Source organism: Artibeus jamaicensis, unplaced genomic scaffold (genome assembly GCF_021234435.1).
Source record: "Artibeus jamaicensis isolate MK-2021 breed Jamaican fruit bat unplaced genomic scaffold, CSHL_Jam_final contig_3126, whole genome shotgun sequence".
Taxonomy (NCBI): Eukaryota; Metazoa; Chordata; class Mammalia; order Chiroptera; family Phyllostomidae; genus Artibeus; species Artibeus jamaicensis.
The window spans coordinates 19,724,246-19,742,873 of NW_026521723.1; the positions used below are offsets into that span (position 1 = coordinate 19,724,246).

An 18,628-nucleotide genomic window follows, 5' to 3' on the forward strand; every position below is an offset into this window, starting at 1 on the left:
AGATGATCCCTAGACTAAAGGCTGCTTGGGTTCCACCTAGTAAAGCTTAAAAGTACTCCTTGTAAAGATCAAAGATAACTTAGTGCAAGGAAGCAGGGAAGTTCAGTACATAAAAAGGGGAAAAAGCAATCAGTAGAAACAGACCCATAAATGTCACAAATGATAGAATTAGTAGACAGATATCTAAACAACTAATCTAAATGTACTACATATGTTCAGGAAGGTAGGAGAAAGCAAGGAGAAGCATAGAAAAAAAGACCAACATTAAACTTCTAGAGATGAAAATGTAATCTGTGTCTGATGTAAAAAAAAATGTATGTATATTGGACAGGATTTAAGAGCAGATTAGATGTTTCAGAAGAAAAGTAAGTAAACTTGAAGATATAGCAGTAAATACTATCCAGAATGGAACACAGAATAAAGGCTGAAACAAACAAAAACACCCACAAGCATCAGTGAGATTCAGGACAGTTTTAAGTGGCCTAATAATATACATGTAATTAGAGTCCCAGAAGAAGACAGAGGTAATGGCAGAGGGTATGGATTGAGATGAAGTGGGTGAGGGGGAAGATGAAGAAATAATGGCAGAAAAATTACCAAATTTGCCCTGGCTGGTGCAGCTCAGTTGGCTGGTGCAGCTCAGTTGGCTGGGCATCATTCCACACAGCCAAAGGTTGCCAGTTCAATTCCCCATCAGGGCTCCTGCCTGGGTTGTGGACCAGGTACCTGGTTGAGGTGCATGTGAGAGGCAACTGACTAATGTTTCTCTCCTCTTTCTCTCTACCTTCCCCTCTCCCTAAAACAAAATCTTTTTTTAAATTACCAAATTGATATTCACAAATCTAAGAAATTCAAGAATCCCGGCAGAAGAAATATGAAGAAAGCTGTAACAACACACATCTTAATCATATTGCTTAAAACCAGAGAAAATCTTAAAAGCATTGGGAGAAAAGAGTAACAATGAGCTGTGCGAATGGCTGGGGAAGCTGTGTCCTTAGAGGTTTCAGTGGGAATACAGTGACGAGAATATTTAGAGAAGAACTTGAGAATATAGGGATTCCTCTGATTCTGAGTACCGCAGAAGGCAGGCAGGGTGGAACATTGGGGAGATGGCAGAGGTGAGGTTAGATTAGGGGATATGTGAAGCCATATTTTGGGATACAACTTGGATCCCAACATAGGATCTCTCGAGACTCATGTAAACAGGAAAAACACAATGTGATTAGTCCTGATGGTCTCCAAGGCAGATTGTGGTGGCAAGGCTGTGCTTTGGGGCACAGGGAGACTGGAGGTTTTGCCAGAGACAAGCAGAGCTTATCTTCAGTCCAGCTGCTAAAAGTGTGGAGCCTGAAAAGGGCAGCCTTTACCAGATAAACTTTGGAGCCATAATTGATTTCCCAGGCATCAGCTAAGGGTGTGTGTGGGTGTGTGTGTGTTTCCTGTCAATGTGCATCCTGATTTTTTAGGCACCTGTTGTAGAGACTCTGTTTCTGTAGCAAATAGGTTCCCAGCAAAAAAAAGGAGTTATCTCATCTATTGGAAGGAAATTCCCTGCAGTGTCTGGACTCCATATTTGAATAGAATTTATTTTTATTTTCAGTCACGCTTGGTTTTCCGAAATTGTTCTGATACATTTCATCAGATGGTTTTTGCACTCTCGCTCTGGTACTAGAATCACTTGGGATCTATTTATATAAATGTCTTAGATGTCTCTTAAGCCTGTTTTCCTAGGGTCTTCTTACCCCTCCTTCCCAAAGTCAGTTGATGTCTTTTTCTTTACATGCAATTATAGAGTCCTGCCTTGTCAGGATTTGAATGAAATAAAGCATTCTATGCAAAGCTGAGCATCAGCAGGCGTGGATTCAGTGATACTTAGTTAGCAACAATTTAAAAGAAGCAGGAAAGCCACAAGCTGTTCCTGTGAGATTGCTTTAATAGTCAGCTTTTTACAGCTTTATTCTTAAATATTTATATTAGCTGTTATATTGTCATTTGCTTGATAAAAAGCATAACTGAGTAGAAAAGTGTGCTGACCTTGAACTATAGCAATAGAGAACCTGGTTATTTTGATCATATTGCCATAAGCGATGCCCCACTGCTCACTTGGTGGCCGTCTACCTTAATTACAAGCCAAATATTTAGGGAAAAACAAATATTATATAAAATATAAGCCTAATAGTCCCAAATCTATAAAATTTTATTCAGTATCTTATAGGGCACCAAATATAACTTATGCAAGCAACATTTTGAAAGTTTAGGATGCTGATGATTATAAATGTGCTTTTATTAATTACACTCTATTTGCTGTGGCTATAATGGGATTTTAAAATCTGTGTTCTATTAGTAGAAGCAATAAATGAGCAGTATATATGTATCACTTGTTACCAAGAAGCACAATTTTATGTACTATTCCTTCTGGCTAATTGCATTAAGCATGTTCAGATCATGTAAGAATATTATAAAGTTAACCCGGGTCATATCACCAGTTATCCTCAATGTAGAGTGCATGTACCTAATCCAGACCTCAAGTGTGTTTTCCTCACTTGAATAATTAATGTTTTGATGACTTTCGGTTTTCTTCAACCAGAGAGACCCCCATTTAACCATCTTCCCTTTGTACAAACAAGAGACAGGTCTGAAAAAAGTTTGCGTTAAACATTCCGTCCACTCACTGTGAAATGGTATCAAAGAGGCGTTGACTTGGGAGAAATTGGAAGGAGTGTTGCCACCTCTGCCGCGTGCTCAGTGTGCGTTGTCGGTGTGATGTGGCTGCTTGCAAACTGGAGGCTGTGTTAGGTTAGAGTTGGGTTGGCCAGGAAATTCTGTTTAGTTTTTTCTATGAAATATGAGGTACGTTTTTCATTTTCACCAATTATGTTATTGATTTGGATGTTTTGAGCATGTAAGCTCTCTCTAGTGGGTAGAGGCCAGGGATTCTGCTAAACACCTTCCAATGCATAGACAACAGCCCCACAGCAAAGGATTATTTGGCCAAAGTGACCACGGTACCAAGAAACTTCACAAACCACTTTTGACACATTCAGTCAGTCACAGCAGCTTCTACATACACCACACAAGTCGTCTTCTGCATTTCAGTTGTGTTTTTACTTTCTTTAAATATAGCCCCCTCCTTCCCTTCCCCTCTCTCGAAAAATAAATAAATAAAATATTTTTAAAAAAAGAAATAGTAAAGCATAATACACTGAAAATGTGTATTTTCTTCCATCTTCAATATCAAAATGGCTGCACGAAATTTACCCATTTTTAAGTTTTTTTAAAAATGTACATTGATATGATGGCTGTCACAATACAATCTAACAAAAACTGTTTCAAGTGAAGATAAAGACAATTAAGCACTGCTAGAGCCATCCGACAGAAAAAATTAAACGAACTTTTTGGCCAGTGAACAGTAGTAACAAGTTCAGGTTTCCAATAGCAGGAAGATGTAGTCCCACTGTACTGTTTTGCTGTAGCTCGATTGTTCTGTCAGTGTTTGGTTTCCTTATTTTCACATTCTCTTTTGTCCATGTGACCAACCAGGGGCACACATTTTCAAAAGAGTTGATTGTATTGGGATGCAAAGGGGAAAGCTGTCTAACCCACATTATCTTCTACTTTTTTTAAAAGCAAAATCTTTCTATGGGTTGAAAACCATCTGATAAATCAAGAAAAATAAAGAGAAAGACCATGATTATGTTAATAATCAAAGGATTCTAAAAATCATCTCTTGTAACCCTATAACAAGCATTAGCTTATCCTGATTATAATATAAAATATGTAATTGGTCAGTTATTTTTGGAGAAAATTTAAGGCAATAATGTATCATATAAAAAAAAATTTTAGGTCAACAGAAAGAAGAAAGCAAACAAAATATAACCAGAGTCATTGAAATTAAGAACAACATAACAATAGCCAGAGGGGAGGGGACAGTGGGGAGAAGGGTTTTCAGGAAATGCTATAAAGGACACAGTGACAAAACCGAGGGGGAGGGTGGAAGCAAGGGAGGGAGGTGGGTTTAGAGGGGGTGGGGGGAGTGGTGGGGAGAAAATGCGGACAACTGTAATCGAACAACAATAAAGTAATTAAAAAACATTTTAGGCAAAACTTAGAGCTTTTTCAGCTTATACTTGAGAATGAGAAATTTTATATTAGAGATATAAAATTAAAATGCCTAGTCCTTTACAATTATTTTCTATATTTTTAGCATAACATGAACAAAACATTCTAGCCATTTATTTTTTTTTAAAAATGAGACCTAGTGGAACTTCTTCCTCTGTCCTTAACATGATAATTCAAGTTTTCTGTTAAAGTTAGAATAATTTGCTCTGACTGGTGTAGTTCAGTGGATTGAGCGCAGGCTGTGAACCAAGGGGTCACCAGTTCGATTCCTAGTCAGGGCACATGCCTGGGTTGTGGGCCAGGTCCCCAGTGGGGGCCATGTGAGAGGCAATCACACGTTCATGTTTCTCTCCCTCTCTTTCTCCCTCCCTGCCTTCTCTCTAAAAATAAATAAATAAAATCTTTTTTTAAAAAGGTCAAAGAAAAGTCTCTTAAAAAAAGTTAGAATAATTTCATTTTCAGCATGGAGAGGCCTTTTTTCCATGTTGGGAGTTATAGAGAAAGCTGTAATACTAGGATATAATATCGGTATGATTGAGTACAAATATCTTTGTTCTTAGCATTAACATTGGACTTAACTTGAAGAGAAAAATAGAAAATAATCCAGACATATCTGTTTCCTTTCAGGTCTTCGGATAACTGTGCTTCTGACATCCTTCCTTATGGTTTTGGGGACTGGGCTAAGATGCGTACCTATATCAGACTTAATACTTAAAAGAAGGTAACTCCTATGGACAACTTAAAGTGTTTTCTCCACATTTTTTTTCTTTTGTTATGAGTATGTTATATATGTTTGCTTATAAATATTTAGTGAACAGTTCTATTTTTAAAACAGTCAGTAGAGGGTCATATTTATGGTAGCATTTACTTTTTCCCTCTATTATGATTAGTTCCGCGGACATTTATTAGTTGTCATATGGAGGATACTATATACTAGTATGTAAATTAAAAAAGAACAACCTCATTTTCATGCTATCCAGGTGCTATAATAACTACAGGAAAGTAATAGTGTAACATAAGGAAAAAATAATGTAGTTAATGCCATAGAAGAGGTATACAATTGCCCTGAAAGACTGAGAGAAGTTTTAGATGAGTTCATGAAGGAGCTGATAATTAAAGTAGGCAGTGAAGAATGAGTAGAATTTCGGTAACTGTCGTTAGGGGAAGGGTACTCAGGGACAGGAATAGCGGAAACAAAGGCATGGAGCCAGGTACGCACAGGTCTCTTCTGAGGTGGGTAGGTAGTTTCATTTCTGCAACTGGAGTCCGTGGATTTCCTCTCGGGGGGTGCAAGGTATAAGAAGATCTTTAAAATTTTGTTTTCCTGTGGTTATAATAAGAATGATTTTACCAGTAATAATCTGTAACTAAAAGACATTTTTATTTACCAGGACATCCATTTCTTAAAATAGTGTTTAATTTTCTTAAAATGGAGGTCTTTACATGTGACCTTGAAAGCCACTGAGAGATTTTTTCCTTTTAAAAAGGACTCATTAAAAGCCCTGGCTGGTGTAGCTCAGTGGATTGAGCGCGGCCCTGCGAACCAGACAATCGTGGTTCGATTCCCAGTCAGGGCACATTCCCGCGTTGCAGGCCGGTTCCCTGCAGGCCAGTTCCCAGCAGGGGATGCATGAAAGGCAACCATACATTGATGTTTCTCTCCCTCTCTCCTTCCCTTCCCCTCTAAAGATAAAGAAATAAAATCTTTAAAAAAAAAAAAAAGGACTCATTAAGCACTCAAGTTTGGGAGACACTGGTCTGTAGCATAAGCTATAAGGATGGGATCTAAAGAGATGAGTTGAGAAAAGATCATCCAGATTATGAAGAGTCTTGATGCCATTCTCTAGAATTGTATTTTCCTCACCAGACAGTTGCGAGCCCCTCAGGTTCCTCATCAGAGCAGCGAAAGAATCAGACCTGTGTTAGGCAAACTACTGATTAGAGTTACGTAGGATTAATTACAGAGGCTGCTGGCAGGAGACCAGGGAAGATGCTGTAAAGAGCCCAAGCTCCAGGCATTTGTTTGTCTGTCTGTCTGTTTATTAGTTCATTTATTCAACATAATTAACTGAGATCCTACTATGTGTTCTGGGCATGGGGAATACAGCAGAGAACACAAGAGATAAATCCCTGCCTCGTGGAGTATACACTTCAGTTAGAGAGGCTGGCAATAAAGCAGTTAAACAAGTAAAATACATAGTATGTGCTGTGGAGAAAACAAATCAAATAGGAAAGAAAGATTTGCTATGTCAGGGGAAGGGTGGTAACATTTCAGAAAGAATGGTTGATAAAACCTCATTGGGAAGTTTTTTTCGATAAAAACCTGAAGGAATGATGCATTATCTAGAAGACAAGAATTTTAAGTAGACAGACAGCAAGGGTAAAAAGTGGGAAGGGAAGCGCATGCGGCTTGGCGGGGAGGCATGTGTCAGAGCCCAGGGAGAGACTGCAGATGAAGAGTGATAGAAAATGCGAGCAGAGCAGTTATACGTGGTGGTGGGAGAATGAGCCAGGAAGCCATTGGAAGTTTTGAGCAAAGGAGAACCATAGGCACAGTGTGCTTTATAGAATGAGGCTGGAGGTCAAGGGTGGGAGTAAGGAGACCTGTTAGGAAACCAGTGCAATAAGCTAGGTGAGACATGGTAGCTTGAGCCACAGTGGAGGCACTGTTGGTGGTGAGAAGTGGTCGAATTCTGATCATGTTTTGAAGCATTTGCTGGTGGGTTGGATAAGGGGAATGAGAGAAAGAGTAGAGTCAGAAGGGACTTCCTGCCCTGGGAAGTAGTGGGAATGGAAAGGGTAGCACAGGTGTGAGAGAACATGAGGGGAAGTGATCGAAGGCAAGGTGACTGAGGTTTCACTGGAGGGACCCAGGAGGAGGAAGGAAGGAATTTTAAGGATAAGATGTTGACTTTCATTTGGAATGGAATTTTTCATCCTTTTGTTTTTAAAGCATGTTTTATTGATTAGGCTATTATAGTTGTCCCATTTTCCCCCTCTATTCTCTACCCTGCACCCCCACCCATTAGTTTATGTCCATGGGTTATACATACAAATTCTTTGGCTTCTCCATTTCCCATACTATTCTTAACCTCCCCTGTCTATTTTCTACCTGCCAATTATGCTTCTTATTTCCTGTACCTTTCCCCCATTCTCCCCTCCCCCACTCCACCAATAACCCTCCCTGTGATCTCTATTTCTGTGATTCTTTTCCTGTTCTAGTTGTTTACATAGTTGGTTTTTGGTTTTGTTTTTTTTCTAAGGTTCGGTTGTTGATAGTTTTAAGTTGTCATTTTACTGTTCATATTTTTGATCATCTTCTTTCTCTTAGGTAAGTCCTTTTTTAAAATATATTTTATTGATTATGCCATTACACTTATCCCATTCCCCCCCACCCTTCATTCCCCTTCACCCTGCACAACCCTCCCCCACCATTCCCCCCCTTTCATTTATGTCCATGTGTCACAAGTTCTTTAGCTTCTACATTTCCCACACTGCTCTTGCCCTCCCCTTGTCTATTTTCTCGCCACTGTCTATGCTACTTATTCTCTGTACCTTCTTCCCCCTTCTCCTCCTCCCACTCCCCTGTTGCTAACCCTCCATGTGATCTCCATTTCTATGGTTCCGCTCCTGATCTAGCTGTCCACTTAGTTTGCTTTTGTTTTAGGTGTGATTGTTAATAACTGTGAGTTTGCTGTCCTTTCACTGTTCATATTTCTTATCTTCTTTTGCTTAGATAAGTCCCTTTAACATTTCATATAATAAGGGCTTGGTGATGATGAACTCCTTGAACTTGACCTTATGTGAAAGCATTTCATCTGCCCTTCCATTCTAAATGAAAGCTTTGCTGGATAGAGCAATCTTGGATGTAGCTCCTTGCCTTTCATGACTTTGAATACTTCGTTCCAGCCCCTTCTTGCCTATAAGGTCTCTTTTGAGAAATCAGCTGACAATCTGATGGGAAGTCCTTTCTCTTGTAGGTGACTGTCCCCTTATCTCTTGCTGCTTCTAGGATTCTCTCCTTCATTTTAATCTTGGCTAATGTAATTATGATGTGCTTTGGTGTGTTTCTTCTTGGGTCCAACTTCTTTGGGACTCTCTGAGCTTCCTGAACTTCCTGAAAGTCTATTGCCTTTGCCAGATTGGGGAAGTTCTCCTTTATTATTTGTTCAAATAAGTGTTCCACTTGCTCTTCCTCTTCTGGTACCCCTATAATTCGGATGTTGGAACATTTAAAGATGTCCTGGAGGTTCCTAAGTCTCTCCTCATTTTTTTAAATTCTTGTTTCTTCATTCTGTTCTGGTTGGATTTTTTTTTCCTTCTGCTCCAAATTGTTTGTTTAAGTACCAGTTTTCTTCCCTTCACTGTTGGTTACCCGTGTATTTTTCTTTATTTCACTTTCCAAAACCTTCACTTTTATTCTTTATTTTATGACAGTACTCAACCATTTCTGTTAGCATCCTGATTACCAGTGTTTTTGAACTCTGCATCTGATAGGTTGGCTATGGCTTCACCTCTTAATTTTATTTTTGGAGCTTTGATCTGTTCTTTCATTTGGGCCATATGTCCTTGTCTTGGTGCACCCATTTAGTTGTAAGGGGTGGAGCCTTAGGTACTCACTGTGCTGTGGCGCCATAGGTTGGGGAGGGATCAAAGGAGAACAGTGCCACTTGGTCAGCTCTTGGCCAGCTTTCAGTCACTTCCCCCTCTACCCATGAGCAAATTGGGCCTTTCTGGTGCTGATTCCCAGGTGGGGCCAAGTGTTTCATATTTTAAAGGGAAGACAGCAAAATCATTTGGCTTCCTATGGAAAGCTATTGTTATTTCCTGCCCTTCTGTGTGAGGATCTAACAGATGAGTGTCATTATTGTGTAAGAGATGCTCTTAAATTTTTCATGCATCCAGTTTTTTTGTAAACTTCCACAGCTTTTAAGTATAAACTTCAGTATAAACTTAAATTCAACAATGCTTTGTTTAAAAATGTCTATTAATATTTTTGTTAGCTTTTCTTCTGTTTTGGGCCATGCATATTATTCTTCCTGTCTAGTCTCGTATCCTTCCCAGATATAAAATTCAAGGAATAACAAAGAGTTGACTCACCGTTGGTGGAGAAAGTGGTATGAAAAAGAAATAGGGTTCATAGAGAAATATAAACAAAGAAAGGAATAGAAGAAGTAAAATAAAGAGGCCAGAGAGATTGAATTGTTTATGAAAAAAGGATATAAATTGAATTTTCGATCCCTGTGTGTTCACCTATAAAAAATGTAGGAATATTATCCCCTTAAAATGAGATGGCATTTTATGTCTATGCAGTATTTCCTTTAAGCTGTATTATTTGTAGTGCATATACAGCCATTAAAATGAAACTGCCGCAATTGGAATATGTATCTTTGACTAGTAGGTTCAATAGACCATCACTTTCAAGCTTGTCTCCATCTGACACTCAGCGCAAAGGGATAAAGACCATTAATGTGCATTTGTCCAGCACTGAAACAGCATTTAGCAGTCTGTTTGTGGCCCTGTTTCTCTTTGAGCTTTTTGAACTTTTGACCCAGCCTTCTGGAATAGTGTCCCTGCACCCTCGGCTTCCTGTTTCATAGCTCCTGTAAGTCTAGAGAATAGTGGCTTTCTGACAAGCCTTTTCCTCAATCATAACTAGTCTTAACCACCTTCCAAATGGTGTTCTACCTCTGTGTTGTTTATCTTATGTGCATTGTATCAGATGTATACATCTGATACAGTATTTTGGCAGTATTTATCAGATTCAAAATGCATATATCCTATAACTCAGTATTTGCACTTCTAGAAAATTAGCTCCCATATAAAGCTCTACCAGTTTTCAAGAACAGCCTTGTTTGTGCATCTCTGTTGGTAATGGTATGAGGTTGGATACAACCCACTGTCTTCAACAGAGGACTGGTTATGGTGACATATGTAGTAGAATAGTATGCAGCTGTGAAAAGGAAATAAAGTTTTGTAAGGGCTGATATCGGATAATCTCCAAAATACATACTTTAAGAGTTTTATAAAAAGGCAAAGTTTACTTATTATGTAACATATTGTGTTTAATATCTTCCTACATAGAAAAAAGTGGGAGGATATATGTGCCATTGTTTGGCAAGGACTGTTTCTGAAGGAAACTGTTACCATGGCTTGTTTCTGGGGAACTAGAAGTCTAGATGGAAAGGTGGTTTACTTTTTATGTTAAACTCTTTCCTACTCTTGGGAATATTTTCCACTGTGTGCATATATTATTTTTTGACAGAGAACACCAGTTAAGTAAAATAATTAGAGATTCAATAATAACAGCAGAGGAAAAAGAAATACAAGATACGTAAATTTGTATATGTAAATTTCCCTAGTACAGAATTGTAAACCTTTTGATGCGAAAATGAACAGGTAGTAGATTTAAGAACTAAGATTCTTCCGTGTAAAATACTTAAGGTTCATATTCAATATATTGAGTCTAGATCAATATTTTTTGAAGTACGGTCCATAAACTACCTGCTTATTAGAAATACAGATCCTTGGACCTCACTCCAGTCCTACTCACTCATTCTCTGGATTGAATCCTGGAATCAACAATTTGAACAGGTTCCTCAAAGGAGAAAACCCACAGTCTTACCCAATTATTGCGTCTGACTCAAAATCCAGGATTTCCGGGTTCTACTCCATCTTTGTGACTCTCTGGGACTGTGCCTTTGGTTCTTTGCAGCTTTGGCTCTGTCCTCTGGAAGGCTCTCCGTTGGTCCCGTATTCTCAGTGGCCACGTCTGTGAGTGAATGTTGGGGGAAGTGCTCCTTGCGAGGGCCGCACAGCGTTTGCAGTGCACTTTCTGCCTGGTGCTGATTTGGGGACCTAGGATTGCTTTAGGGAACAGCCGTCTTAAACTTTTCTAGAACCGTTGTGTAATGTATTCCCTCTAGAAAGGAACACAGCCATGCAGACACCTTGATTTTAGGCCAGTGAGACCCCTGTTGCACTATTTATAGCTATAATGTAATAAATTTGTATTGTTTTAAATCTGCTAAGTTAGTGGTACTTTGTTATAAGAGCAGTGGAAAATTAGTGCACCGAGTTACGTGTGTGTGTGTGTGTGTGTGTGTGTGTGTGTGTATTTCAGTGATACTGCTGGTGCGGCAGGGCCTGTCAGCCACTACTGGTGGAAAGGAAAATTACTACAAACCCTCTGGAAAAACAATTTGGGAGTACGTTCTATGAGGCCTAAATGTTCACGCCTTTGCTTCATTGACCTTAAAGAAAGAATTTGGAAAGTGGCAAATGTTTACATATAAAGATGGTCACAACAGCATTATTAATACTAGAAAATAAGCAGCAAATATTAGAAAAATGCTTATTCCTGGCTGGTGTGGCGAACCAAAGGGTCGCCAGTTCAGTTCCCAGCCAGGGCACAGGCCTGGGTTGCGGGCCATGTCTTCAGTGCAGGGGGCAGGTGGCATGAGAAGCAGCCACACATTGATGTTTCTCTCCTTCTCTTTCTCCGCCCCTTCCCCTCTCTAAAAATAAATAAGTAAAATCTTTTAAAAAAGGAAAATGCTTAAGTGGGTTTTTATACATATACATAATAGACTATCATGGAGCCATTAATAATTATGATTATAAATTATAAAAAAATCTTTAATGAGATGATAAAATCCTTATGACAGACTGTAAAGTTAAAAGATTTAGTGCATAAAACTGTATACTGTGTATCATGTCTGTGGTTACCTATGCTTAAGTATTGATTGAGAGATTCATTGGGGAAAAAAATGGAAGGAAAATGACTAAAACAACCAAAATATTAGTAGTGGTAGTCTGAGTTATTTAATTGAATTATTGAATGTATTCCATTTTTCCGGAGGATTTTTTTCTAGTATAGGTACTTTTAAGCTAAGAGTTCAAAATAAAAGTTAGGAGACAAGAAAAATGTTATGAGACAAAGCGGGGGGGAGGGAGACACCTCAGACCAGTTCACTTTCCTCTGTACTTTGCCAAGAGATTATTGCATTTGGCCTTAATAAAAACCTGGTGAGGTAGATAAAGTACTTTGGAAGAAAGGGATTACATGGTTAATAAGTTTAGCTAAGACTGGACGCTGAGTGTTCTGATACCTAATCCAATATTCTTTCACTGTTTTTTATGTGCTTTCTATAACTGTTACTTCGTTATTATTATAAGCTTCTTTAGGGCCAAAACTGTTACAGTCGTCTTTATATTCCCTTTAGTGTTTAGCTGCAGGCACCTTGACAATAATAGATACTCAGTAAATATTTTAATTGAAATATAATTGGCCAAAATCACTAAGAATACAAAAATGAAATAGATTTTTATGAAAGAAAACTGGGGCTATTATAACAGTGTTTAGAAGGCTCATTTGCTTTCCGCCATCATCTCTATTTCTCCCTTCCTATCTTCCTTTTTCCTGTAATTCATATGTAACAACTCTGACCCCTTTTATTGCCCTGTCTTTCTTGGGCTACGTTTTTTTTAGAAGTCTATTACCAGCACTTTTGCTATTTTCAGTATCCAGGAAATTCTATAACATGATTGTATTCTGATGTAGGATGATTAAGAATTGGGAAAAAAATTGTGAACCATTGGCATATTGAGCCTTAGAGGCAAGTATTTTTATGGACTCTAAATTATTTCATATTAAAAATACATAGAATTTAAGTTAAAAATGCAGTACTTACACTAAGGAAGTATCTCCTAAGTTTCTAAGAGGCCAACTTTCCAAGATTATCACCAGTGCTAGTTGTAATAAACCGAAAGTTTGTAAAGTAGGTTTATGCACAGAATAAAAATATGCTAGCTACAGTATGTCTTTGGATCCAAGAACCTAAGGTTATCTTCACAATCAATTATTATTGTTATTCTTATTATTATGAACAGAGAACCTTCAGAATGAGACCATGTGGAAGAGTAGAACAATCCGTGGGCTGATGGAATCAGTTCTAATGTTACTTACTAGTCCTGGCTTAGCCATTAGCTAGTTGTGTGACTTTGGAGCTCCCCCAATACTTTAAGAGGTAGGAAAGTTATAAAATTCTGAGTGTGATTTTAAATATGTTAATAACCTTTCTGGAACTCAATTTTTGTATCTGTAAAATGAGAATGGTGGGTTATCTAGGTGAGGTTTCAAGTCACTTCAGCTATAAAAATTCTAATGCTAAAACATCACATATTCTAAATAGAAAATACATTAGAAATGATAGGTATCTGTTCCAGGATGAAGCAAAAGGTTAGGATACCAGAATGTCATTAAATATAACCTGAAATGTCGAGTACATTAGAAAATGTGAACTGTAGGTCTTCAGTTTGCACTTTAGCTATTGGCATTTGTTTGAAAAGCTGTGGTATATTGAATAACTTGAACAGGAATGCAGCTGTGTACGAATGCCATGCCGCATGCCACTGAGGCCTCGGCCTCTCCAAGGCGGAAAGTGTGCAGGGCAAGGGCAGGACTTGGTGAGGCTTTTTCGGTGTCCCCCTGGCCGACCGCAGGCCAGCAAACCTCAGCAGTACTGACACTAGTGGGCAGTACTCAACCTTCTGAGTCTGTGCCATCTAGTTCTGCAGGTGCCGGAGAAACTTACAGATTTGATTTTATTTTTTAAATACAGTGGCTTACAAATATTATTTTGGTTTTTTTTTAGGTTTTATTTATTTATTGTTAGAGAGGAGAAGGGAGGGAGAAAGAGAGGAAGAGAAACATCAATGTGTGGCCACCTCCCATGTGGCCTCCACTAGAGACCAGACTGTACTCCGCTAGGAATTGCACTGGTGACCCTTTGTTTTGCAGCTGGTGCTCAATCCACTGAGCTACACCAGCCAGGCAGAATTGTAAGTTTTAAAATATAGATCTTTAATCTTCTTCTCGGTCTCTGTGGAAATTCCCCTACCTCTTATCTATTTCTCCACCCGGCCTATGGGGATGGCACAAACCAGGCTTTGGATGTAGACAGAAGGTAGGTAAGGAGAAAAAAAAGAGACCTGAGAGAGAAAGGAAGGAAAGGGGAGGTGGTGGGAGACAGGGAAAAGGTGTAAGTTTAGGATCAGTGAGAGGAGACTGGGATGATCTGTCACAGCTTGACCTGCAAAGGTCAGACTTGCTGTCCCCTAACTGTGAGTATACACCATCTTTATCAGACCCGAAGTTTCAAATGAGGAAGCAAGAGTAAGACCCCTTGGGCCTGGCCAGGTAGCCCAGTTGGATGGAGCATTGTCCCAATACACCAAGGTCGTGGGTTCGATTGCTGGTGTTGAACATACAAGAATCAACCAATGAGTGCACAAATAAGTGGAACGACAAATTGATGTTTCCTTCTCTTTCCCTTTCTCTCTCTCTCCTGCCCTCCCTCCTGTACACCCCTCCCCTTCTTCCTCTCTCCTTCCCCCGCCCCATCTTCCTCAAATCAATAAATAAATTTTTTAAAAGAGTTAGACCCCTTGAATTAATTAGTCAGTTTCCAGAGGGCTCCCTTTCTGCTCCAGAGCTTATTGCCCAGGAGACAAAACGCCTTCTCACACTCTTAACTTCTGCCCACCTTCCCCAAGTCCACTGTGCTTGAGACAGCCCTGAAGTGTTGGCCTCACTTAGACCACCCTCAGTGTCTTTTTTAAAGACTTTTTTTTTTCAAAATATTTGTTAAAACACCTTATTTTCATACTGCTAAATTTAAACTCTGGAACTGATGCGACGATGCATGTGTTAGATAAGTGAGATTTTTTAATTTTTTAAATGTATTTTCTTGGTCATGCTATTACAGTTGTCCCATTTTCCCATCTTTATCCCCCTCTGCGTTGCGTACTCTCTCCCACTCACATTCCCCCTCATTAGTTCAGGTCCATGGGTCATACATATAAGTTCTTAACTTCTGCATTTCCTATACTGTTCTTAACCTCCCCCTGCCTATTTTCTACCTACTTATTTATGCTACTTATTCTGTGTACGCTTTCCCCCTCTCCCCACTCCCCTCTGATAGCCCTCCATGTGATGTCCATTTCTGTGATTCTGTTCCTGTTCTAGTTGTTTGCTTAGTTTGTTTTTTGTTTTAGGTGCAGTTGTTAATAAATGTGAGTTTGTAGTCATTTTACTGTTTATATTTTTTATATTCTTTTTTCTTAGATAAGTCCCCTTAACATTTCATATAATAAGGGCTTGGTGATGATGAACTCCTTGAACTTGACCTTATCTGAGAAGCACTTTATCTGCCCTTCCATTTTAAATGAAAGCTTTGCTGGATAGAGTCATCTTGGATGTAGGTCCTTGCCTTTCATGACTTGACATATTTCTTTCTAGCCCCTTCTTGCCTGCAAAATTTCTTTTGAGAAATTAGCTGATAGTCTTATGGGAACTCCTTTATAAGTAACTATTTTCTTTTTTCTTGCTGCTTTTAAGATTCTCTCCTATTCTTTAATCTTGGGTAATGTAATTGTGATGTGCCTTGGTGTGTGTTTCCTTGGGTCCAACTTCTTTGGGACTCTCTGAGCTTCCTGGGAGTCTATTTCCCTTGCCAGATTGAAGAAGTTGTTTGTTTATTATTTATTTGTTATTCAAATTCTTATTTGAATAAGTTATTCAAATAAGTCTGGATAAATTCATTATTCAAATAAGTTTTTAATTTCTTGCTCCCCCTCTTCTCCTTCTCCTCCTTCCTCTCCCCTTCATCTGAATCACCTGTATGATTCAGACGCTGGGAAGTTTAAAATTGTCCCCTAGGCTCCTAAGCCTCTCTTTATACTGTTGAATGCTTATTTCTTCATTCTGTTCTGGCCGAATATTTATTTCTTTCTTCTGGTCCAAACTTTTGATTTGAGTCCTGGTTTCCTTCCTTTCACAATTGGTTTCCTGTGCATTTTCCTTTACTTCTCTTCTCATATCCTTCATTTTTTTCCTCTATTTTACAACCCTGCTCAACCATTTCTGTGAGCATCCTGATTACCAGTGTTTTGAATTCTACATCTGATAGGTTGGCTAGCTCTTCATCACTTAGTTGTATTTTTTTCTAGAGCTCTGATCTGTTCTTTTATTTGGGCCATTTTTTTTCTCAGCGTGGCTCTTATGTAGTAATGGACAAAGCCTTAGGTATTTGCCAGGGCGAGGAAACCCATGTTGCTGTGTTGTGGTGCTCAATGAGGGGAAGTGATCCAAAAGGGGACCAGGCCTCTTGTTGGGCTCCTGGCAAGCTTTTGGTCACTCCCCCCGCTACCCACAAGCAAACTGGGCACTTCTGGTGCTGATTCCCATGTGGGTGGGCTTGTGTGCATTCTAGGACCCTAAGGAACTCTCCTGTGAGGCTGGGAGTTTCTCCCACTGCCTCAACCCCCCACAGGAGTTTTCAGTCAGAGGCTTTGAGGCTTTATTTCCCTGCACGGGAGCCCTGGGTTGTGTGTTCTGTCTCACTCCCCAGTTGTTCCTCCCAGGTTATCCACACGCAAATGTCGGACCGCCCACTCTGCCAGCAGTCACCTCACCCTGTCTACAAGCCGCCCTTGTCGTGAGTCCTCTCTGCCCTGGCTGCCCATCTCCACCCCTCCTACCAGTCCGGATGAATGTTTCTTCTTTAACTCCATGGTTGTCAATTCATACAGTTCGATTTTCTGGTAGTTCTGGTTGTTTTCGTTTTAAAATTTGTTGTCTTTCTTTTGGTTGTGCGAGGAGGCACAGTGTATCTACCTACATCTTCATATTGGCCAAAAGTCCCGAACTGAATTTTATTTTCAAATATATTTTTACAAACAATGATAAAATAGAAGTAGTTAATGGTAGGTGACAGAAACTAGTGTCGGACAGACGTAAAAATCTTGTTAATACAGGTTGGTGTTAAATTATGTTCACCAGGACAGCAGGTGCTTATCACCAGGTATACTAGTGACTGCCAGGATAGGACTCAGGGGTACAAGTGTGAGAAGGAGCGGGACTATGTGTGGAAAAACTTAAAGATGCTGGCAAGACAAGACTGGGTTTCCCTGCCAGGTTACCTGTGAATTCACAGGGTAAGTCCAAGATCCTACAGGTCCCAGTTTTCCTGATAAGCTCATTTGTGAAGAGAGTGCTTGTGTATGATGACTTTTAATACAAAAAGCACATAATTATTTAAATTAGAGCAATTTTAAGTTCCAAATCAGCATGTTTTAGTTCCTGAGATGACTTTTCAGTATGATAATACATGTGTTCTAGTTTTACCCCCCAAGTTCAGTGACTTAGAAATGCCCCTGGTATCGTACCTGCTTTAGTTTCTACTTTCCCTAGTGTACCACATTGCGGAGAGAAATACTCTGATCTGAGACTTGAGTAAACTGGACTCGAATGATCCTTCCATTATTATAAGCTCACATGTTCTGAGTGCTGGGTTTGCTATTTGAAAAATAGTCTATTCCTGATTCTGCAGAGTGGGTACCAAATGTTAAGCCATGGCAACAATTTGAGTTTTAACCTTAACTATCAGGATTCGTACTGTTGTGTCCTGTTTTTGTTCGGCTTTGTCTTTTGATAGGTTGTTTCTTCCATGTTCTCCTTCTACTCTTAACAGTCTTAGGCATAATAAGTGTACCCATTCCAACCCTTCTCTTTCTAGATGAGATGAGTCTTTCAGGAACACTTCATTAACCGCACTGCACATCAAAGCAGCTACTTCTGCAGTCCATTGCTCACTGTCTGCGTGTTACGCCATCGCAAGTCATGGTTAGGGGAGTCATGAGTAAACCACTTAATGACATTGCTTCAAGAATATTTTTATGGTGAAATTGCTGTGTGACAGCTGGGGATTCACTGACTTTCGGGGGAGGTACTTGGTTTACAAACACTTTAAATTATTTTTGTCATGTAGAAAATAGTTCTTTTGTCATCTAGAAAACAAGAAGAGTTTCAAATGTCTTTAGTTGTCTTTATTTAGTAATGACACTTGGAGCTGTTTTGCCTTTAAATAAGTTTCCCAGCATTTACAAAGATGTGAGCGGGCCTAATTAACATATTTTGCTTCCCACTTATGCTTCTACGCTGGGGCCCTACCTCTCTCTCATAGGCTTGTTTATTCCTTCCATATTAGAAAAACCTTTAAATAGGTAGCATAAGGTGGCAGTTGTTTAAAAAGAGAATGTAACACTCACACAGTGTTTAAAAAGCAAAATAAGCCAAAAAAAAGTAATTATCATGTATGTTGTGTATTCTGTCCCTGCCCTTCCCTTTACCTGTAAGGCAGAAGAGGTGGAGTCACCTCCCTTTTCTCTCTATGATTTTTGGGCTTTGGCTTCTTTTCTTCTTCAAGACTACTCATGAATGTGAATGTGTGTGTTGGGCATGGAGCAGGAAATGCGGGGAAAGCGTTTGGTCAGCACGGAACAGGATGAATCACTGGACAGAATACTGAGAAAAGATGGGCAAGAGAACAAGTGGAATGGCAGCCAGAAACTGCTCTTCACCAACCCTTACAGTTAATGCCAGTCGGGGACCTAGAGCCAGAAGGGACCGAGTGATCCTGTGATTACTGTACCTTAACATAACAGA

At 39.4% G+C, this 18,628-nt stretch overlaps 1 protein-coding gene across 1 annotated transcript in view; it reads left to right on the plus strand.

Annotated features, from left to right (window-relative positions):
* Positions 1-18,628, plus strand: part of SLC49A4 (solute carrier family 49 member 4) — a 71,567-nt gene that overhangs the window by 6,282 nt on the left and 46,657 nt on the right. The window contains exon 2 of the mRNA XM_037132348.2: positions 4,747-4,840. Within this exon, the coding sequence (XP_036988243.2) occupies positions 4,747-4,840 (94 nt within the window). The remainder of the gene's footprint in view (positions 1-4,746; positions 4,841-18,628) is intronic.